This window comes from Sardina pilchardus, chromosome 23, assembly GCF_963854185.1.
Source record: "Sardina pilchardus chromosome 23, fSarPil1.1, whole genome shotgun sequence".
Lineage (NCBI taxonomy): Eukaryota > Metazoa > Chordata > Actinopteri > Clupeiformes > Clupeidae > Sardina > Sardina pilchardus.
Window position 1 is genome coordinate 15,479,196 of NC_085016.1, and position 25,069 is coordinate 15,504,264.

At 41.4% G+C, this 25,069-nt stretch overlaps 1 protein-coding gene across 1 annotated transcript; it reads right to left on the reverse strand.

Annotated features, from left to right (window-relative positions):
• Positions 1-20,753: 20,753 nt before the first annotated feature.
• LOC134071473 (uncharacterized) lies at positions 20,754-23,697 on the reverse strand. Its single transcript, XM_062528200.1, has 5 exons — positions 23,502-23,697; positions 23,270-23,323; positions 23,005-23,127; positions 22,658-22,762; positions 20,754-21,847 (listed from the first exon to the last, which is right to left on the reverse strand). Exons 1-5 carry the CDS (start codon positions 23,664-23,666, stop codon positions 21,686-21,688), a joined length of 609 nt encoding a protein of 202 aa, XP_062384184.1. The 5' UTR covers positions 23,667-23,697; the 3' UTR covers positions 20,754-21,685.
• Between the last annotated feature and the right edge of the window lie 1,372 nt (positions 23,698-25,069).

Genomic DNA, 25,069 nt, shown 5'->3' on the forward strand with positions numbered 1-25,069 from the left:
ACACTGTCACTGTTGATCACAGGGACCCAGTGTGTGTGTGTGTGTGTGTGTGTGTGTGTGAGTGTGCCTGTGTCATTGAGTAGGTGTGAGGTGTGTGCAGGTTCACATATAGTACAGACTTGTATGTGGGTATGCATATGTGCGTGTGACTTGTCTATGAGGTGGCTGAAGAAGTGCTTGCAGCGACTGCTGTCTCTTACCTGCAGGGTGTAGGCAGAGACCCCATCTCAATATGGAGCCCAGTCCCACCTCCAGGTAGCTCAGCTCACACAGACTGGACCACCATCCAATCAAATGCCAGGCCTCTCTAGACAGACAGGTGAAATGTCCAAAGAGTTAAAATGGATGCAGGAAAGAGGGTGCAGATGGCAAAAGGGGAAGGTAGCTACAGTATGTACTAAACAAATGAAGTTTGGTTCAAAAAAGCTATATCCACCATTTTAATGAATTTTCATAAATATTTTTTTACAATTATTACACATAGTACTTTCAGTAGAAATATTTTAGATATTGTTATTTGATTTATCTTTACTCAATCAAAACAAAAGTGCAATTTGATTGATATTTCCTGGAATACCCAATTAAATAACATGACTTTTAAAAATGTTTTTAAATACGAATATATAGTGTTTTGGAATCAAACTCTTCAAATTGTACTACTAAGTACTGTACGTATGCTAGCAATAACTGTCAAATTAAAGTGTTTCAAAAGCTTCCAGGGGGGCGCTGTGGCACAGCAGGCTACAGCGTCCGTACCATTTACGGGTCCGAGTGCCCACGGGGACCCAGGTTCAAATCCGGCCTGCAGTCATATCCCGATCCCGCCCCATCTCTCTCTCTCCCACTTGTTTCCTGTTTACCTCTTCACTGTCCTATACTAATAAAGGCAAAAAGGCCAAAAAATATACTTAAAAAAAAAAAAAAAAAAAAGCTTCCAGTAACTTCTCAAGTTTGTATTTGAAAGCCACCATAAATCCTTTCTATCATGGCTCTAATGAATATGTGAGGTAAACTACACACCTGTACCTGTCTCTCACTCTGGGGAAGATGTGCATGACTTTTTAAACACAGGATGACTAGCCAAAAATGTGCAAGGTAAAACTACTTACAATAGTTGCAATATTCATATTGTTATATTAGTCATTACCGTAATCAGTTACACCCAAGCAGAGTAAACTCTTTCATCCTGTCCATTTCTTTACTGCACTCATAATTAAAGTAATTTATTGCCCGTGATCAATGACTAGCCTGAGCACATACTTTATTCACTCAAAGATATGGGTATGCCTCACTAAATCAAACACAATCTCAGACAGCCGCTAAATCAAGTCCAGAACAGATTCAGTCCTCCTCTGGCCCAAAACCATTGCATTCCATTGCAATGTCATGCATCCCAGAACTACATAGATAACATCAGGAGATAGCTTGACATCCCAGGCTCATAAACAGGCTCATTGTCACTTGATTAGGTTGAACCAGAAGCAGGAGCAGAACTCAGACAGCTGTCAATCTGCAGGCCCACCTGCACAGACTGCTGAATCAGATCTATAAAAAGTGAAAGCAACACAGAACAACTCAACAGCATGATGATGAACCACGATGATACACTGTAACTACACAACTGCAGCACAGCATATTTGTCTGGTTGTAGAATAGAAGATTAAAATCCTGAAAAGATATAAGTTTGGCATTATGTTACAGCTAATGATATGTGACAAATCATGCTATAGTTTATTTGGTTCAGAAATTTATGCTTAAGGATATTGTTTTTTTCTTGCCATGTTTTTCCCTTTTCAATGAAATTGCAATTGAAAGGAGATTTTTATCGGATTAGTTACAACAGAATAGCCTTGAGGCAGATAAACCAACCCCAACACCTACTTAAAGGCCCCACCTAAAATGTCGAGAGAACTTAGAAAAAAACGCTTTGCCAAAATGATCCAACAATTACTTCCACGCATAACTAAAAGTAACCATGGATCGATTGTCGCTTTCTTTCCGAAGTGGGCCATGGTCTACCTGTGATATCATTCAGTGGCGTCCCGGCTGGCAGCAAACGTCATAATGCCTCCATTTTTGGTCTCTATCGACGGAGCGTCACGAAGCCTGGTTTTCCGGGTTTGTGGCTTGTAGTGAAACCCCATCAAGTCACACCCACGCCTCCCTCAACCCGACCCTCCCTCATGCCTCAGCTGTGTCACTCTCGTCTCGTCAGACTCATTCCACTCTATGGGCTGCCCCTTTGGAGTTTACTCTCGAAACACCTCATCATCACTTCTGTGATACTGAAAGATAAAAATGGATAAAAATGGAGAGAGGAAAATCTTCCGTCACTCTGGTAGACATTTAGTTGCTGTGTTGCGCCTTGTTTCTTTTGGACCCTTTACAACGGATTGATTGGCTAATTTTGTATACACTATCATAATGTTTCTTTCACTTATGATTCACTTTTCAGCGCATATGATTGTGTCTGTTTTTTAACAGTTATTTGCGGCTTCTATTCGTTGAAAATGTGTTGGCCCATTTAGTTTCATTTGTGTGTGGAGTTGAGTTGTGTTAGTATGCATACGAATGGCGCATCGTCATAAAAAGACACTGAGAGAACTGAGAGAGCTGCATCACGTCTGGTTTTAGGGGAAAACAAGCTAGCATTTTATCATTGATTTCAATGGGAGAGACAGTTAGAAGTCACACATACATCTAGTTATTAATTCACAGGCAGTGCTTGAGAAGTTACCTCTAAAAAGTAGTGTTTGCACATCCAGTCAAAAAAGTGATGAGAAATCAGTATTTGCTTGTACACGATTACCTGTTTTAAATATACAGCTCTGGAAAAAATGAAGAGACCACTGTACATTTTTCTGATGTCATCCTACAGTTGTTGAGTGACATTTGAATGAGTTGACGGTCATATTCAAATTTGCAGTGGTCTCTTAGTTTTCTTTCCAGAACTGTATATTGATTGGGCTTTTTTCCCTTTACTGTGAAGAGAAAGACAGGCAATGAGTGGGAGAGAGAGAGAGAGAGAGAGAGAGAGAGAGAGAGAGAGAGAGAGAGAGAGAGAGAGAGAGATGGGGTGGGATCAGGAAATGACTCAGGTCGGACTAAAACTGGAAATGAAATACAGAGTGATGTACATCCGGTCATATCACAGAAATCAGTATCTGCTTATATGCCATTACCCAAGCACGCTCTGGCTCTTGTTGGAATTCTTTACTCAGATGGTTCCTTTCTCAGAGTGTCAGCTGAAGAGACCAGGAGACAAAGTGGCGAAGATGTGCATGACTTTTTACACACCAGGATGACTACTAAGCAAAATTTGCTAAGCAAAACTACTTACAGTACAGTAGTTGTTCATAGTGTTATACATCAATCAGTTCACACACAAGAAAAGTAAACTCTCTCTTATCCTGTCTCATCTCTTATCCTCTTTATCCTTTTATAACCGCACTCCTAATCAAACTAATTTATTGCCCGTCATGAATGACTGTAATCTAAGCACAATACTTGATTCACCCAAAGATATTCTCAACAGTTATGCCTCACTAAATCAGGCACTGGCACAATCAATCAATCAATCAGACAGCCGCTCGCTCAAGTCCAGAATCCATTCCAGAGGGCAATGTCATCCACACCAGAACTAGATAACATAAGGAGCTTGACATCCCAGATATAGGTTAACAGGCTTCTTTTCTTTTTTCTTTTTTTCCTGATTAGGCTGAACCAGAAGCAGGAGCAGAACTCCTGCACAGACTGCTGAATCAGGTCTACTCTGCACAACACAACAGCATGACAATGAACCAGGGCTAGTGCACATTTGGAAATATATTGAAACTACACAACTGCAGCCCAACATATTTTGTCTGGCTGTAGGATAGAAGATATTAAAATCCTTCAAAGATATTCAACTTTGTTGCAGCTAATGATATGTTACAAATTATGCTATAGTTAATTTGGTTTATATTACACTTAAGGATACTGTTTTTCCTTGCCATGTTTTCCCACTGAAAGGAGGGAAAATTGGATTGGTTACAACAGAATACCCTTGAGGCAGATAATCCAACCACAACCCAATCAGCAAAAACCCTTTGCCGAAATTATCCAACGATTACTTCCACGCATAACTAAAAGTAACCATGGATCGATTGTCCCTTTCTTTCCGAAGTGGGCCATGGTCTACCTGTGATATCATTCAGTGGCGTCCCTCCAGGCTACAAACGTCATAATGCCTTCCTTTTAGTCTGTCGATGGAGCATCACTGAGTCTGGTTTTCCGGGTCTGTGGCTTGTAGTGAAACCTCATCTAGTCACGGGTTCATCGATGACACGCCCACATCTCCCTCAACCGACCCTCCCTCATCAGCTGTGTCACTCTCGTCGAGTCAGACTCATTCCACTCTATGGGCTGCCCCTTTGGAGTTTACTCTCAAAACACCTCTTCATCGCTTCTGTGATACTGAAAGCTTCTTACTAACGGAGAGAGGCAAATCTTCCATCACTCTTTTGCTGTTACCTGTGCTAGGTTGTGCTTTGTGTCTTTTGGATCCTTTAGAACAGATCAACGTAATGATTTTGTATACACTGGCATGTTTTCCTTACACTTATTACTCACTTCTCTGCACATACTGTATAATTGTGTCTGTTTTTTTACTATTATTTGTGGCGTCTATTTGTTGAAGTTTTGTAGGACTATTCAGTTCAAGTTGTGTGTGAAGTTATGTCAGATTTTGAATGACAGGGCCTTCATGCCTTTCACCCTCCCTCTCGAAGGCCTTGCCAACCTCCTCAGACTACCAAGCCATCAATATTCAGTGCAACCACATAACTAGTTCCATGTGTTGTGATTGGATGATCATGGCAATTTGCCTACAAATCTACGTATATAAAAAAAAAGTTGACCAAAAATGGGAATGTGCCGGAAGAATATTGTTCCAAAACTTATGCATCATCATCTTCAGATAAACAAAGGTTACTGTTGGAGTAAGGCGTCGGCTAAGTAAGACATAACGTATTGTCACAGCTTTGGCAGACAAAAACAAATAGTTAGTGCCAACAAATACAACTTGAAAGCTTCAGGTGTTGTGTAGCAATGTATTTCCGGTACTTAAGTTGCTAACTTTCACTCTCAATGAAGTTCCATTGCAATAAGCAAACAAACTACTCATGGAATGATATGAAAGATATGAATCAGAAGCACACAACCTGTTGCCAATGACAGCATCCATTACATATTTTTTTACATATTGCACAAAGGCCCATTCATATGAAGAGACGTATAAAAACTCAATAAGACTATGATCGGGGTTGCCCAGGTCTGAGTTACAGTAAGTGAAGGTACAAGTATGACTAGTTGAGGGTCAGTTGATGCTTATAAAATATTATACAGTAAATAAGTGTATGGATGATTTATTGTTTATGAATAGTCTCCAACAGACAACAGGCAACAGGCAACAAGCAACCGTGGCCTACTGGTTAGGGCTTCAAGCTTGTAACCAGAGGGTTGCACCTCGCTGTGTATTCACTGTGTGTTGTGTGTGTTCACTAATTGTATCTAGACTGAATAGAAGAATAAAACCAACACTTTTTTCGGTAAAACCTATGGGCATTTCTTCATTCATATTTGTATCATCAAAGTGACAAAAAAAGAGGAAATCAATCAATACCAATAGAGACACATTCTTTTCTCTCCTTATTTTTTTTTATTAAAGTAGCATCTGACAAACATGGTTTGAACATTGTACATAAGCATTCACACAATTCATCAATTCATGTTTTGTTGGATTTATAAATAAAATACAATAACACATGATAAAGGTACAGTAATACTGTTGACTTAGCTATTGAAATAAATATGATATATTAAATTACATTAAATAAGGTACACATACATAAAACACTGAGGTTTTTTAAACACCTTTTCCAGGCGAAGCTCATAGTGGCAAACAGTAGCACCATTAGTATGGCCCAAACAGCCCAGAATAGCTATTGATTAAAAGTTACAGTTGACCCATAGGACCTCCAGCAGCGGAATTGGGAATTGGAGAGATGTGGATGTGTGTGTGTGTGTGTGTGTGTGTGTGTGTGTGTGTGTGTGTGTGTGTGTGTGTGTGTGTGTGTGTGTGTGTGTGTGTGTGTGTGTGTGTGTGTGTCTGTGTCTGTGTCTGTGTGTCTGTGTGTCAGCTGTGTGTGTGTTCGGTGTGTATTGTGGGTGTATTGTGACTTCTAATTATTTGCCTTGGCCAGCTCTGAGGCTCTCTGGTAGACCACTTCAAAGTCATTCAGAGCCTTCAGCTGCTCAACTGGGCTCCACTGAGGAGATAAACATACAAAAAGAGAGAATAAGTACAAGGAAATGCATGTACACATGATACACATGTACAGTATGTATGTGCTTATTCATTAACTATATTTTTTGTGATTGTGGAGCATATTATATAACATTACATATAACTACATATATTTTATGTTATATCATATAACAAGTTTTTAAAACAATGTGGTATAGTGTTACTGCTTTATCGTCAGTCTAATTTAGCCTTCATACAAGTTTTGACAAGTTTACCTTGTGGTTCCTGATCATCTTGAGCAGGTTGTTGCTTTTGGCCATGATTGGGTATTTGAACAGATCCTTAATGTAGCGGTGTAGTTCTTCGGCCGCATGGCTTCCCTGGCTTTCTGCTTCTTTGCTCATCTGGTTTAACAGCTGGGAGTAGGTATCCAACATCTCCACAACAATCAGCCTCTGGCCCTCCGCCTGGTTAAGCAAAGACATTTACATTTTAGTTCTATTTCCTATTTTCTCTCATATTCATATAGTGACAATATGTACTGTAGCATCTCGTGTACAGTCAGTAGGGCTTGCACATAACTATACCCTAACTATGTTGCGTCCCAATTCATTGCATTACAATACACAGAACCTCCATATAGTGACACACAGAAATTAATTCATAGTTAATTTAATTCAACATTCTTCATTTAGTTTATAGTGCCATAAACAATGAACCCACATGGTGCTCCACAGAACCTAGAGCAAGCACCCAGGCTCCCTTTAAGCAGTAAGACCCATTTTAGAAGTGGGATTCTACAGTATTGACCCATTTCAGAAGTGGGATTCTACAGTATTGACCCATTTTAGAAGTGGGATTCTACAGTATTGACCCAGGTCAGAAGGGGGGACCTACAGTAGGTTAGGCTGGTTCTGTAAAGGGCGGGACAAGGGGAAACAGACGAGAACAGAACAGGAGGAGAGAAAACCAATCAAACGAGCGAACGGGAGAATGAATCAAAGGGCAAGCAGTGAGCAAGCAGAAGAATAGAGAAGTAGGTCCTGTAGCAAGCATTCAGAATATCAGCCACACAACATATGACATGAGAATGAGAAAGAGAAAGCAACAGTATGAGAAAGCCATGTGGTTACTACATAAGTGGCGCTATAAGCCTGAGAATACACCGGTTCTCACTTATTAGTGAGACAGCACACATAAGAATAGATATTGATGACACTCTATCTTGGTACGGCCCCCCAGCCAATTTTCAAGACCCAATGTGGCCCTTGAGCCAAAAAGTTTGGACACCCCTGCTTTAGTACAACAACAACAAAAAAAAACACTTAGGAATGGCAGGAAGAACTATGTGGAGAGTGATCTCAAGTGATCTCAAGTGTGAGAGAGAGAGAGAGAGAGAGAGAGAGAGAGAGAGAGAGAGAAGAAAGAAGGACAGAGATCTGGATTGATCCTCATCTTTACCGTAAAATTCTTCTCCATCTTCTGCAGCGGCCCCCTGAAGATGCTGCCCCCCTCCTGCCTCTCAGTGTCCGTCAGGTTCTTCTTGAGCTGCACAACACAAACACAAGCGCCATAAATGAATAACAACTCTCAAAAAAAAACCTTTCATTACAATACACAGCACCTCGTAAATTCAAACCTCAACAAGTGAGCTTTTCTATACAGTACTGAGTCCAGTATTGATAAGCACGATGCAACTGGTGACAGAAGTAGAGTGCTAATTCTTCCACAGAACTACCCAGCGGTTACTGCAGGGTGACCATTTCTGTGCCATTGGAGAAACTGACACACCGCAGAGTTCCGTCAGATGCCCCCTTAGCATGCCAGTGGGAGGGGAGTGCCTGGAAGAACGGGTGGCTCTACCCGGCTTACGCAATCTTGAAGCCCTAATAAGACCCATGACATGAGCTCACCCACTGAGACTTCTAGGTCAATTTGGGGTTAGATGAGCAAGCAGAACCCAGCTGAAGCCCCCACCCCCATCAGCCCTTTTACCCACCACCACCGCTGTCAGCTTACTGTAAATACCACTGCAGGTGCAACAAGGTGCACTTGAGGCATGCAGGTTTGTCTGTCTCTGCACAAGTGGAACAATGCAAGAGGATGCTGCTAGATCACTGTTCTGCGACATTAGTCATGATGGAAGGTCATGACTCATAAACTATTAGATTAACGCATCTTATTATTATGAGCAACCGCCCAGTGTCCTTTCCATTCTTACAAGACATCATTATCTTCAATTCAAAGTTGCAATAAAGAGTTTATAAACTAGGTGATAAAGATTAAAAAAAAAAAAAATTGTGTCATACTTACAATTTCTTTCAGCTTCTTAATGTCTCCCACCATATTCGGTGGTACTGTCGATGGTACTGGATGGCAGTCAGTCCACACAACACATGCAGCCAAAACTAGTCCGCACAGGAGGGAACGAAAATTGAGACGAGATTCCATTTTTTACTGTTGTTCTTTGTTGAGTGTGACGACGTCCACAGTCTTCTTGTTGTCTTTGAGATGGAGTAAAGAGCGCTGTGTGGTGCTGTTGTTGTTGTCTTGGCTTTTACCTGTGAGAGTGATTCGGCATCGAGGAGGCCGTGGCTTTTTATGCATAATGACATGATGACGAAGGAGCAGGGGATGCACTTATGGGTCTTGGGGTTTGGGGTTTCTGTGGCTTCCTTCGACGCAGCCGAATTTTTCTTTTAAATCATAGGTGCTCTACCTCTAAACGTGACTCAGCTATGAGCCCTCGGACCTGCAGACGCTTTCGGGGATCCCTGACCAAAGGTCCGACGCCGTTGCCATGGTGACCACAGCCAACAGTTAGGTGACGAGAATTATTAGAGTGGGAGTCTGCAAGAGAGGATTTTCCACGCAATGCTGACTTGGCGTCACTTTTTTTGGGCGTCACTATTTTTGGGGCTTGCAATTCGACGAAGAAAGGAAACGAAGTCAATTTGGAAACTTACGGAGCATGCCACATTTTTGTGCGTTTTATCATTTTTGCCGCCTTTTTGATGCTTTTAACCTGTGCTAAAACTCAATTTTTGGATTGCAGCGCTGTACAACTCAAAAGAAGAGACTGCACTGCACAACGTACAGATTTAGTATCTAGTATTTAGTATTTAGTATCTTTGATACATCACCTAAATGGTGCAATGCATAAACGAGCCTTTTCACATCTAAAGACGTGGCCTTTGCCTAAACTTTAGTCACTTTCAGAATCAGAACCTGTATTGTACTCTACTGGGTAGGGGGACTATAAAGTAATCTCCTGTGTATAAGCCACATTGTGTATACTGTAAGCCACAGGACAGTGTTTTATGCAAGTTTAAAAACAAAACAAAACTACCAGTTTAACTGACCCTGTGTATTAACCTCATAGCTGAAGAAATTTTGCAAAATCAGTATCTAAACCACTTTAGTTAGTTAGATAGTTGGGACATTACAGTACTATTCCAACATCAAGGAAACATTTTTTTTTTTTTGCTTTAAAAACCCCAAAAACTGCATTCGCATGCCCCGACAGACCCCCAGCATAATTCACAAACGCAGAGTTCACAAAGTCATTGTCAATATGGCAGAAGGTAGCACACTGACAGAGGATGTATAGAACCAAATCATGTTTTGTATTACAGGACATTTTCAACTACAAATCATGTCTACAAGTCAACAAATGATGCGAATAAACTGGTACAAGACTGCACACTATTTTCATGCAACGTGCATGAATGCATTTCATCAACTATTGTGGCAGTATACTGTAACATGTCTATCGACTCTTGCATTGCATTGTGTTGCATTGCATTGCAATGCATACAGTATGAATGCACTGCTAACTCTCATCTTGTGGCATTGCGCTGCTTGCAGTCACTTAATTCTGAGTGCTGCCTGGAGTGCTTAGAATTTCCCACAGCAACTGTTTTCACCCACCACCTGAGCAGTTTCTAGAACTCAAACCTCAGACTTCAAGAGAATATAGTACTTGCTGATACCAATCTTTTACAGAGACCAACGACCAATGAGGAAGGCTGAAAAGGCTGATCAGTAGAAACTGCAGTCAAACTGCACGTGACTGATTTTTTATTTCAATTTTGTTCTATTTACAGTCTGTAGACACTTCCCTCTGGCCGCAGTCTAATGCAGTCTAATCGTCACCAGTCCACAGTTACAACCACAAGCTATTTTTTCCACAGCCCACCATTCAAGGAAGGCAAGGGAGTCCATTAATGTCATTTATGGACATGCACGTACAACATCACCAAATGTGTGTGCGTGTCTGTGTGGTAAGCCTTAGTAAGTTATAGGTACTATAACGTAATTACAGTATGCAAGTGTCTTTGTTAGCACCTGTGTGTGTATGTGTGTCTGTGAGTGTGTGTGTGTGTGTGTGTGTGTGTGTGTGTGTGTGTGTGTTGTGGTTTGGAGGCATATGGAGCGTCAAATAGATAAGGGACCTTCCTTCTCCACTCTAAGCTGGTTCCAGTACCTCATAGGCTTTTTCACACCCACACTTGCTGGTGCATGCTTACTCACTGTGGTTAAGGCATATCCTGTGCTGGTGGAATTAATCTGAATCCAATGAACTGATACTAGAAGCACTAATTTAACTCTCACAAGAATATAATACTACATTTTATAATTTTTTTCTGAGTTTGTTCCACAGGCAAACAGTGTTCCATAAGTGAAAATGTTTTAAATGTGGTTTCCATGGATCTGAGTGGACGAGTAAATGAAGTTAAAAACGATGATGTGAAAAAAGTAATAGTGGCAACCATGGTAATGGGAGATACCATCACATGGGAGATGTGCACTATGTACAGATAGACACCCTGAGGGGCATATACATTGAAATATCAGCAGAGTCAACACAACTGGTAGATATGCACTGTATATTTAAAATGGGAAAACCCATGCAATGGTGAAATTTCACCAACTTAAGATTCTGATGCCATCCTATAGCCACTTCCAGGATGTGGCTGTCGGGTGGTATTTTATGATGCTGTTAGGGGATGGTTTCCAGGACGTACTGTATGTTGCTAGGATGGTATCAGAATCAGAAGTTGGTGTAATTTCACCAGAGTTAAAATGGAGCAGTAATGAAGGATTTTTGATTTCACCATGGGATGTTTTCCCATGACATACTGTATACAGTCACTGACACAAATATTGACACCCCTTTAGAAATGTTTTACACAAAATACACACACTTTTGAGAAAACAAATTTTCACTAGCTTTTTCAATAGCTCAATAGCTAATTTCACTATAGCTCATTTCAATAGCTCAACACAACTGAAACAACAATTGGTTTCCCCAAATTCCACACAAAATATCACCAAATGCTGCAAAAAGTGAATACTGTCGAACTGACATGGTCAAAAGTCTTGGCACCCTTCACAAAAAGTGTTACTACTTTGTGTTTTGCTATGTATCTATCATTTGCTATCTATCTATCAATACTTTTTTCTGCTTGACTGCTGGGTGGCTATTAAATCTGAATAACAGGACATCTATGAAATAGATCTGGGATGATGACCTTCGAAGTGTCCTGTTTTACGGAATTAATAGACTCATGTCGGGGTCCACCTCAGAGACCGTTATCCCTTGCCACATCAACAAAAAGTACTCTTTCATTTATAATAGATCTCAGAATCTCTGGAGGAGAGGGGGGGGGGGCAGCCGTGGCCTACTGGTTAGGGCTTCGAGCTTGTAACCGGAGGGTTGCCAGCTCGATCCCCGACCAGTCCACGGCTGAAGTGCACCCAACCCGTCACTGCTCCCTGAGCACCACTGTATGAAGGCAGCTCACTGCTCCGGGTTAGTGTGTGCTTCACCTCACTGTGTGTTTACTGTGTACTGTGTGTGTGATCACTTATCACGGAGGGGATAAATGCCAAATTCCTTGTATACGTAAGCATATATGGCCAAGAAACCTGATCTGATTTCATTTTAAGGTTGCCAAAAGGTCCCAAATCTGCCATCTTTGCCCATATAAGGAGATAATGACCTATTGAATGTCAGTTTAGGTCACTTCTATGCATATCAGTTTGCTCTTGGAAAACTTTCAGGTCAGATAATGTGGCATTTTTATATGGACAATTCATATACAGTATTAGGCAGGAATTTTGAATGACCTTTATAAATAAAACTCAGTGTGTTTGTATTTATGTACTGTAATAGTCTTAAGTTACTTGTGACAGAATAACTGATGTATTACCTTAGCTTAGATCTCAAGAAACTCTGGACGTCAGTTTTTGTGCTTTTAACATCTTGTTTTTGTCATTTTTGAGTCGAAATAACAACATTCTCTCTACAGCATTGCTGCGACGCCACAAGGACGCGGCCAGAAGGTAATGTCAAACTGACCAAATGACAACTTTTTGTAAAGGTCGCTGCGATGTCATGGGTTAGCTGAGCAGCAATGTGAATGCATTACGGTTAAGTTGGCTATCTCATTAATCATTATGAATCGCAAGTGTACAAACGGACATGGAAAATATTAATCTGCATCGTCTATCACTATCACCTCAACATGATGAGTTGAGTGGTTTGATGACTCACTTTTCTAAAACTTTCTCTTAAAAAAACAACAGCAGACAGTTGACACAGAGAGGTTTGACACAGGGCTGGTGTCAGCTATCTAAACAGCTGGCATATTTAAAATGTTTGCTGTTGAACAACAGCAACCCTCATGCATTTTAGACCACTGCTATTTTGCATAGGAATGGATTCGACAAGATGATGTAGCTTAGGATATGTGGGGACAAATGAAACAATGTTGTAAACAAGTATTTCATATTTCCATGTTGGGATGTTGGCAACGTTACTATGGTGCTAACTGACTACGTTATCAGGCAACCAGATCACAACGCTGTGAGAACTTCTTTCATGGCAACTTTTGCGAGTACCATGACGCAACATTCCGTAAACATTATTCCCTGTATCAACTGGCAAAACGTTATCAGTCGACCAGCTCACTGCCACGTTACTTGCGGTTCAAAATAACAACATTCTCTCTAAACCGTTACTGCGATGCCACAAGAATGTGGCCAGAAGGTGACGTTGCAGAGACCAAATGACAACTTTCTGGCAATGTCGCTGCGACGTCATGTGTCAATTCTAGCTAAGATGGCCATCTCATTAACCACTATAACCATAAATAGCAAGTGTTCAAACAGACATGGAAAATATCCATCTGTGACCTCATGACATGATGAGTCACCTCATTTTCATGACTCGCTTTTCTCAAACTTTCTCTTAAAGAAACATTTGAAACAATCAGCACCATTTAAAAGCCTGTCCTTTCAATGCCTTACAACCACTGCACATGTTTTAGATTGTGCATATCCACTGAAAAGAGGGAGTTGCATTACTGTTTGTTCAGGCACAAAATTCATGGTAGAGAAGAGATAGAGAAAGAGAGAGAGAGAGTTTGTGTGTGTGAGAGAGGTGGGGGGGTGCTCATTTTCAGACCTTAAATGACCCCACTGCCCTTTCACCCGTAATGCAGAACAAGGTTTCATTTCTCTAAAAGACAGTTGCAGTCTGGAGGAAAGTGAGAGGATGGAGCTTTGTCTGTGTCTGTTCGTCTGTCTGTCTCTCTCTCTCTCTCTATGTGTGTGTGTGTGTGTGTGTGTGTGTGTGTGTGTGTGTGTGTGTGTGTTTGTCTTTGTGACAATGGTGCAAAAGTTCAGGTGATGGATGAGAGGGTTTCAGAAGCTCTTGTGCATGGTGTATGTGAGCGGTCTCAGAAGAAACATTGCTCCTACCCTCTGTGTGTGTGTGCGTGTGTGCGTGTGTGTGTAGGCGTGTGCGTGTGCGTGTGCGTGCGTGCGTGCGTGCGTGCGTGCGTGCGTGTATGTGTGTGATATTATTGTATGCCATCAGATTGAACAGCAAAACATGATTACAGGATTCCCTTCAGTATGTCTTAGTCTATTATAAACTCAGCTATGTCCATTCAATAGTTGTTTGCTTATGTTTTGAAGAAATGACTGGAAGATCATAATGCAGGCCTAGGCTACTGTAGCAATCCAGTTTATGGTTATGTGTGTATTGCCAAGCATAGAGCAGAGGCTAAAATGGTGCTAGTTCTAGCCTATTTGTTTGTTAAATAACTTTTTGGATACATTTGGTTAGCCATTGATTCCAGAAGAAGCTCAGCAAATGAACACCACTTTTACGCTTTGGGGGTTCCATCCATTACGTATCTGTGTATGCAATGTAACCACATAGCCTACATGACGTGACGAACTGGTGCCGAAATCACTAGGGAGAGCATTTTACTGAACAGATAAAGGTTCGTGGTTTTCATGACAAGATTAACTCAAGGTCAAATAGTATTATTTACATGTCTACACTAAAGTAGCCTATGCAATGATGCACATGCCTACAAATTAGGCTACAATAACTTCAGTCATCAGTCAAATAGCATATCTCACGAACACAGTCCTTAACGAAATGAAACTGAAAACTCATTCTGATATCCTCATAATGATCTGGCCAGACAAACACCCAAACGCGTGTATCAACAATAATTACCTTGAAACACCATGCGACAACCACACAGGTTTTCATTTCCAAACTGAACAAATTGAAAATTTAACTCAAATGTAGGCACGATGCATCCGAAAACTTTAAGCAAGATGCACTTACAGTACATCAAGTGTCCAGTAGAGGGACTAAACACTAGTAAACGCAATGGCGTCGCACTGTCGCAGAACACAGCTGCCAGCATCATTCGCAACGCTTCAAGGCATACAGTATGCGCCTTTACTTTCAGTTTGGTTCAGCTTTTGATATTCTTCAGCCTACTTATTACTGGATATACTAAAAAAACATATCTATGGAAATCCTTTCATTATCAAATGGAATTTTCCTTTAACAGAGTTCAAGAGGCTATGCAAAAGTCAACAAAAATCACCCTCAGATTCTAAATACATTAGCATGAGAACTGAGGATGATATTTGATCCAAGATCAGTCAGTGAACTTAGTCCTGTGCTCATTTACAATGTAGGCTATCCATCAGGTGCTTGCTTCTTATATATAAGAATACATGTGTTTGGGCTATACAGCTCATTCAAAACTGATGCTCATTAAAAAATGTGGCTTTTAAGAAGGCTTAGACTCTATGGTGTTCTTAATGATCACTTGCTTTTATTATGATTGCCGCTGGCACTAGTTTTACTGTCCTGCTTTTTTTGGCACAGATTTTTGGTCGACAATTCCCAGGACACTGAAACATTGTGACACATGGCTCTTTTGTGCGCACAGCCCCCCTCGACTGATAAAGAACAGCAGCTTTTGGTCCTTGGGAACCACCCCGGCTCTGCAATGGAGAACCAATGCCATTTTCGCTGAATATAACTTGCCTCCGATGCCCAAGACTGCAACTGTTCTGTGGTATGTTCATCTCAAGGAGCCACATTACAGTAGGCCTATCACAGCCCATCAAGACTCATATGTGGTGTAGCGCCACCTAGTGAAAGACCTAAATGCAATATCTTGTGATGAGATGGTCCAAACCGCTGACTTTGGTGTCAGATGTAAGACCACAGTGACAACTTCTGGCTGCACACCAAGTTTCATGAAGTTCCATCCATAAGGGGCATTACCATTTACACGTTTCTGTGTCTCTCATGTGCATAAGCACCTACACATCCACACACACACACACACACACATGCATGAACACGCAAACACACACACACACACACACACACACACACACACACACACACACACACACACACATACACACACACCAGTGCCAGTCTATTTTTGTATAATCTGATATGGCATATAAACCTGGTAGGCCTATGGTAATACAGTAAAAGTCCAAGATCACAGTAAAAGTCCAAGATCACAGGTCTTTTTCAAACAACCTGTAGTCTATAGGATTTTAAGATGATGATTCCCTTCAGTACCTGTACAAATAAATCTGTGCCCAGAGACCCAACTAATCTGTTCTAAATTACCCAATACACATATTAAACCCAGAATCCCACCCTCAGGCAGACAGTCCAGGATAGCCTGACTCTCGCCAGACCCTTGTAGTTCCGCCATGCTCCACCAGAGGCGTTTCGCTGAGCTCCACACAAGGGTCTGGGCTCGAGGACAATCCAAACTCCTTCCAGGGAGCAAAAAATGCTTAACCAATCAAAGCGAGTGTTTGATTCAAACAACAATGGCGGCACGCAGTGAGGAGTCTTGTGCTGACATTGATTCCGCTATTTCAACCGTTTTGTCGAATCTATCGAGTATTAATTCTTTAAAGCAACACTCAAGAGTTTTTCGTACCTTAAAATAATGTTTCCAAAATCATTTCAGCGGTTCATCAACTCGTAACAGGGTGAACGGCGCTTCTGCTTTCACTTCGCGGCCCTCTATCAGCTATAACTGCACTATTTAACTTTATGAGGTGGGGTAGTGTATCTGTAGTTTGATGGAATGAGACATAAGAAACTACAAATTTGACTTGCTTCGATGTCGCAATACATCATACTTTCATAAAATCATGCAACATATTCTACCTTGTCTGTTATTTGCTGGATAAGCAAATAGCGTGTGTGCGATAGAGGAAAAGTGCTTTAGTGTTGCTTTAAAAGATGAACAGAGAATGGTTTTGAAGACATTTATTGGTGGCAAGGATGTTTTCACTCTTCTTCCGACCGGGTTTGGCAAGAGCTAGCACATCATTCAAGATAACAGACAAGTGGTTTATCAAATCACATGCAAGGATGTTTTACAAGGCCCCGCCTTCAGAAATACGTCTCCTATCGAGAAGTCTCAGATCCTTGTGTGAAGCTCAGCGAACTACAAGGATCTGGCGAGAGTCAGGTTAAGTCCTGGATGCCAAACTGTAAAATCGATATAACTAATTTATTCCATCTGCCAGCACAATACTACATGATTGGTCTGGATAACATTGTGGGACAATATTGAATGTGGATGTGCATTGCATACAGTATGTTGCAAAAATAGCAACCAAATATAGCTGCAAGCAGCAATGAGGGGCCAAGCACAGAGGTTTGAAGATTTTTGCAGCGTTGGATTTGTCAGCAAATTTAGCGCATTGTCCTCAGGATGTGCTCTCAAGTCCACGTACCAAGTTTGGTGTCGATACGAGAAAGTTTTGCTAATTATAGCGCCCCTAGTGTTCAAACGTCACCAAATTTAGTTTAGGTCCTCAGGATGTGCTCACAAATCCACGTACCAAGTTTGGTGTCGATCCGAGAAAGTTTTGCTAATTATAGCGCCCCTAGTGTTCAAACGTCACCAAATTTAGCGCAGGTTCTCAGAATGTGTTCACAAGTCCACGTACCAAGTTTGGTGGTGATCCGAGAAAGTTTTGCTAATTATAGCGCCCCTAGTGTTCAAACGTCACCAAATTTAGCGCAGGTCCTAAGGATGTGCTCACAAGTCCACGTACCAAGTTTGGTGTCGATCCGAGAAAGTTTTGCTAATTATAGCGCCCCTAGTGGCGCTACAGCAATCATGGAAAAGTCTTGTTAATTGGTGGGTGGGGCCTTGACTTTTGCCTTAATACACTGAGCAAGTTTGAGCTTGAGAGGTTCAAGCATAGCAGAGATATTTGCATTAATGTTGTTGCTTGGCCCCCTTTAAACTCTTTGAGTGTGATTTACCCACAATGCTCAGCTCTCAATCGTCCAAACACACACCGTCGCAGAGACACCTCTGGTAAGAGTGGGCTATATATAGAGAATGAACTAGCAGCATGCTCAACAGTGAGTAAGTCCCTCTATCCCTTTCGAGGCTGCGGCATTACTAAGATTCACATGGCCTCCGGCTGAGGCACAGCAGCGGAAAATCCCAGGTGTCTCACCCGGTAAGACGTAGTGGTCATCCAGGAAGTCCATGGGAAAATGTGGGAAAGTCCCCCCCCCCCCCCCCCCCCACCCATGACCACCATAGAGGAGAGTGTATGTGCTTGTGTCTGAGTTTGAGAGAGAGATGAAAATATGGACGAAAAATGAGATAACTTCATGTGATTATAGCACCCTCCTAGTGGTCAAGACACATGAAATGGGAGAGTGGGCATGTGCAAATGGAACCCCCGCCCCCCACAACCACCATAGAGGAGAGTGTATGTGCTTTTGTCTGGGTTTGGGACAGAGAGAGAGTGGATGTTAAGAAAATAGCCAAAATTAATTTCTATTTCTTTTTTTTGTTTGTGTGTGTCCTTGGGATGTGTTCCCAAGTCTTGACACGTGAAAGCCTTGCTGAAATGTAGGTTCACTTCCTGTGTGGCGGCTTCGCCGCCAATTTCGATTGGCTGTTAGAGGAGAGCACTTCCGTCAATTGTTCTACAAAGCAATGCAGTAAGAAGGCATGGTCTGAAGATGGTGTGTGCAAATTTTGGTGAGAATCGGATGAAATTTAAGACCTGTGAAACTTTTTGGAAGTTTTGACCTTGGTCTGTTGGTGGCGCTACAGCAATCATGGAAAAGTCTTGTTAATTGGTGGGTGGGGCCTTGACTTTTGTCTTAATACACTGAGCAAGTTTGAGCTTGATAGGTTCAAGCATAGCAGAGATATTTGCATTAATGTTGTTGAAAAATTGATGAATTTTGACCTGTTGGTGGCGCTAGAGTTTTGGGGTCTGGAGTCTGTAAATAGGGGAAAGTGGTCATTGGCCATAGATAAATATGTGTGTTAAATTTCAGAACTTTTTACTGTATGGTTCTAAGGCTTCCATAGAGATATGGGTTTAATGTCTGTGTGGCGGCTTCGCCGCCAATTTTGATTGGCTGTTACGCGCAAATTATTTTGTCAATTCTTCCAGAAAGCAATGCAATAAGAAGGCATGTTCTGAAGATGGTGTGTGCAAATTTTGGTGAGAAATGGAGGAAATTTGTGACCTGTGAAACCTTTTGAAAGTTTTGATCTTGGTCTGTTGGTGGCGCTACAGCGTTAATGAAAAAGTCTTGTGAATTGGTGGGTGGGGCCATACCTTTTGCCTTAATACACTGAGGAGGTTTCAGCTTGATAGGTTCAAGCATAGCAGAGATATTTACATTAATGTTGTTGAAAAATGGATGAATTTTGACCTGTTGGTGGCGCTAGAGTTTTGGGGTCTGGACTCTGGAGTCTGTAAATTGGGGAAAGTGGCCATTGGCCATAGCGGAATATGTGTGTTATATTTCAGAACTTTTTACAGTATGGTTCTATGGCTTCCATAGAGATATAAGTTTAATGTCTGTGTGGCGGCTTCGCCGCCTAATTTGATTGGCTGTTACGGGCAAATAATTTTGTCAATTCTTCCAAAAAGCAATGCAATAAGAAGGCATGGTCTGAAGATGGTGTGTGCAAATTTTGGTGAGAATCGGATGAAATTTGTGACCAGAGTAGCCTTTTGAAAGTTTTGACTTTGGTCTGTTGGTGGCGCTACAGCGTTCATGAAAAAGTCTTGTTAATTGGTGGGTGGGGCCTTGACTCTTGCCTTAATACACTGAGCAAGTTTGAGCTTGATAGGTTCAAGCATGGCAGAGATATTAGCATTAATGTTGTTGAAAAATTGATGAATTTTGACCTGTTGGTGGCGCTAGAGGTTTGAGGTCTGGAGTCTGTAAATTGGTGAAAGTGCTTAGAGTTGTGTGTAGAATAAGTGTGCCAAATGTCACAACTTTTTACTGTATGGATCTATGGGCTGCCATAGACTTCCAGAGGAGAAGAATATATAATAGGAAAAGGTACAAACACTATGGGTGCTTCGCAGCTTCGCTGCTTGGCCCCCAAATAAAACTGCAATTATGAAATCAACCAATCAGGCGTACAGCACTGTAAAAAGCAGCAGGTGAATATCTGTCTTCAACAGAAATGGAAGACACTGTTGCAGTGAGAGGAGGAAGAGTGGGAGTGAGAGGGGAATCCTGTAAAGGGGCACTTACAGTAATAGGGTGTGTGTGTGTGTGTGTGTGTGTGTGTGTGTGTGTGTGTGTGTGTGTGTGTGTGTGTGTGTGTGTGTGTGTGTGTGTGTGTGTGTTTCGACTTAAGTGTTTCATTCAGCTAAAGACCTGAGACGTCTTGTACGGGCATGTAGTTGTGTCAGCTGTGTGTAGTGTTTTGACAAAATGAGTCTTTTCAAAATTGTGCCTCAGCAAGTTCATTGTCGAACATTGTCATTACCCACGGCATAGCTTATTCATCGCAGCCTGCACAGAAGGGCTTGGGAGTTTTTGTTGGCCTGGTGCTGACGATGACGTTTTGGGTCCTGGCAATGCTGTTGCAACATAATCCCCACAGCACCAGTTCTACTGACACGATCTCCATGCACAGAAGAACACATCACATAGTCTGCCAGCAGACACCACCATTGGCACGTTTCCAGTCGTCCACTCTTACTTACATCAGTGGTCAAAACCACATCGTCTCATGTGTGTGTGGTGCTGAGGATGCTCAGTCATCCAAAGAAAGTGAGTCAACATTTTTGTTTATACAGTATAAAAAATACTTTTATTTGAATAATAAATAGCAAAGCGTTGATACAACTTTACACACAGATACACACACAGCATGTGTGGGCTACTGGATAAGTACTGTCAGTGTGCCGGCAGTAGTTCCCAAAGATAAGACAAATCGTAGCTTGTGCAAACAGCTCCCAGGCCTCTCCTCTTCAGAACAGATCAGGCACTCGGATGGACGACTAATGATTTTGACAATACAGAAATGCAACGATGCAACATTAGCAAATACAGACAAAAATAAATACCTTACCAATAAATTACTGGAAAGTAATTGAATATTAAATAAATATGAAATAAATGGACTGTATCAAACAGCAGTGATCAAATTATATTAATTAAATAATAATAATGATAGTTTTATCAAAAAATACTGGCAAAACAAAGCTGACTGTGCATTTGCAGTTTTAAGTAGGCAAGCCAAATACATTTTAATGCATTATTCAGCTACAGTGGCATAATCACTGATCACACCATGGACTTGCATGGGTGCTTAGTTACCGTGCAAAAAAATATAAATAAATAAAAGAGGAACTAAATATCAACAAGGCCCACCACACTCAAGTTACCCCTGAATCACCACACTGACCGCGGCGATCTTATCATCGATGCGGTCACACTATAACCACGTGACCGTCCGGTGAAGTTGGACTGGGTCATGTCTTTGCCATCTCATCATGAGACACATAGAATGGTGTAATGAGGTGTAGTATAGCACTCACACTCAATCTGAGCCTATATGCATTATTCAAAGTGCTCATTAATGAACCCGTCTATGGCTTTGTTCACATGATCCACACAGCGCTGTGTGGTGGGAGTATGAAGAACAAAGTGAGTGTGTGTGTGTGTGTGTGTGTGTGTGTGTGTATGAGAGAGAGAGAGAGAGCATCCTGTGTATGTACAGTAATTGTATGTATTTATGTCAGTAGATGAGCTGTCTTTCTAGCGGTCTTTGTGTTTCGGTTTTTGTGTGCTGAACTCCTCCTGGTTTCTTCGCTGCCCTTAAACATGTCGAGCCATACGAGCACCGTCTTGAACTCCAGCAAGGCCTTGTAGAAGTCTGTAGAAGGCTTCTCCAGCTGCCAAACATAGACACACAGAGTTACCACAAGAGCACAATATACACATCCAGCACCTGAATATCATAACTACCAAACTCAAATAGCACAACCTGAGACACTTCATAAAGAAGTTAAAAAAACAAAAAAAAAACTCAATCAAAATACCCCAAAATCTCTCTGAAAAAAAAAAAATTCTGAGAAAGGTCCAGGAGTGTTTCCACATCATGATGATTTACACCTTAGACTGAGCAATGGTTTGCTTAAGGAGATAATCCATTGTATCTCCTGAATTTAGCACCTCTGCACATTAGTGTCTTTTTCAGGACAGGCAAGCAACTCAGAAGAAACAAGAAGTCTCAGGACCCGATGATAAATTTTGCTATACAAAAAATAATGAAGAAATCTAGCGGTGGACATGGTTTAATTTTCTATGTATTTCCCACACTCCAAAGATATTTTCTATATCATTGGAACCTGTATCTCACAGACTGACCGACTGCAGACTGTAATGTTTTCACTCAGTCTAACATAGTGATGTGCCAATCTAAAAGAGATTCATAATAATACATTGACTCATAAATCTTTAGTCTGGTCAAACTGGACTATTCTATCTATATTCTGGAAACGTCTTCTTACACAACAAAGCGGTTCTTTTTACAGTTAAATTGTCTACCGAGCAGACAATTCTGATGTGTGCGAATACTGACTGGAGGTCAGATTCCTGGAGGTCAGAATATTTTTTACATCTGAACCATTTCCAAAAGTGAAGTTAAAATGGACAACAATGGGATAACTGTTACCTAGGTAACAACACATGAAGTCTCTTACCTTCTTAAAAGTAATTTTTAGGTCCTCAATTTTACGAATGTTCTTTTCAGTCCGAATGTCCGACAGCCTGTTTTTGGAGTGCCGTTTTTCTGAAAGCTCGAAAACCTTCCAAAAAAAAACCAAATCAACCAAACAGATGAGCATCAGAGGAGGGAGTACCACAGAGAGGGCAGGGCTTAAGTTTGATTTATGGACTTTCTGCCTCTCTTCTCATGACATCAAATTCTTTCTATCTCTAAACATTGCCTATTGTGTGCATAATGGTATAGTGTATTTGTTTTAAGGGAATACATTAATAAAATGCATCATTCAGGTGGGTAAGCATGATTTAGAGGTTATTTACTTACACAGTGCTCCAAGGCGTCTTGGAGGTTTTCCAGTTTGATTAACCATTTCTCATCCATGTTGCTGAAGATGTATGTCTTGTAGATGTCCAGAATATCAATGATTACTGGGAGATCCACTCCCATCTGCCAAACGAATGGTTCACATAAAATAAAATAACAACTATGTGTCAACCAAAATGTTTGAATGATTTGATCATTGTCTGCAAATATGGGATAGCCTATTTTGTCCATCCTCAAACAAATACAGTATATATATCATTCTTACCTTTTTACAAGGCTTGGTGAAGTTTGTCAGAAGTTTTACGTGGATATTATCATCCTGTGATGAGATAACAATTCTGTTAAAATATAGGCCTACATATGCACAATTGAACTAACAACCATGACAATGGCAAAAACAACTACAATGGAGGCAACAAGTTCAACCACAACTATTTATATATTTCTCACCCAGTAGCCTACTATAGCTATGATTTATTCGCCTATATCAAACTTACTGGTATGGAGATCTTAATGGCATCAATGGTCCCCATCATATTTTTAGTGACAATCCTTGCGGTAGCTAGATTGCATCCCGCCAGCACACGTTTCCGTTTTGAACAACCCTGGGAGCAGCGCAGGGTGGCAAGCAAAACGAACAAGGTTACACATTTAATCCACATGCTGTCGGTCCAATCGTGTGGGGAGACCCGCCTGTGAGGATCCCTGATGATGAATTCAACACTTGAACCTGCTCTCGCTGCTTACCCATTTATATGCTGTCAGCCTCTCCCACTCTGAAGGAATTCCCACAATGACGTACTGTATTCAGGTTACTGGCGCGCCTCTGAGTTCCAAGGGGGCTCGCTCGCCAGATGCTGAGGAGGCTGTTTTGTGCAGCTTCGTTGTGCAGCGCACGTCGCTCAGGATCACCTGTCGGTTTGCGGTCTGGTATTCGAATCGAGAGAAACCGCGGCTAAGGATGGATTACTGGGCAGATTAAATAGGTTATGGGTTTGCAATTTACTGCAGCTCTTTCACGTGTGTGCACATCAATTTTCCGTAACAGAAAGACAACGATAGACTACTTTTTTGGGGACAGATGAGTTGCCATTTGGTGTATGAATCAGCATTATGAGTCTTTGATGTGGCATTCAGGCACTGGCAATGAAATCTCAGCCCCAATGCACATTTATCAATTTATTGATCTTTTGTCTGACTTTGATGACATGAATGTCTGCTATGAGTCTTTGATGTGGCATTCAGGCACTGGCAATGAAATCTCAGCCCCAATGCACATTTATCAATTTATTGATCTTTTGCCTGACTTTGATGACATGAATGGCTGTTATGAGTCTTTATGGCATTAACAACAGTTTGAAATCAGTCAACTTGTTTATTAGTCATGCTTTCTCAGTTGTAGCTTCTTTAGTAATAATTATGTGAGTTAGTGTGTGGTATTCAAAAAAAGTAAAAAGAAAAAAAAAAGGGAGACCGGTAAAAGTAGGCTACCATGAAGACCAAAAATATAGTAAATCCAGCATTCAACACAACAAACTTCATCCTTTCAGAGAAGGACTAAAAATGAACACTGCATTGTGTGATGATCTGGCAATAAAGCACCTCTCAGTCTTAGCAATAACAGTATTATTAGTCATTATTCATATAACTACATTGAATCATTTGGTGATATCAAACACATTCAAAACAGGAGCAAGCAACGGCTGTGCCATGACGGACAAGTGCTGCAGCGTTCTCAACTTTGCATCAGCAACATTTGGCGAAGGATGGATCCTCACTGTGGTGAATCTGGGCTGATCTGATGATGAGCAGTGAGCTGCGTCATGCTTTAGTAGTTACCGGCAGTCTATGAACGCGCATCCCACAACCCACCGCCCGCACGCCCCTCAAACCCTAAAATGAGGTCACGAGGTCATCGCCCACAACTTGAGCACCAGACGGTCTGCCTTGACCCATTTTAGAGACGCCCATGCCACTTTCTGCTCCTTCGTTATAAGCCCTCCACATTTGCAGACAGCTATAGCCGTAATGTGCTTCACAACAAACTCATCCTGGTCTTGGGTTG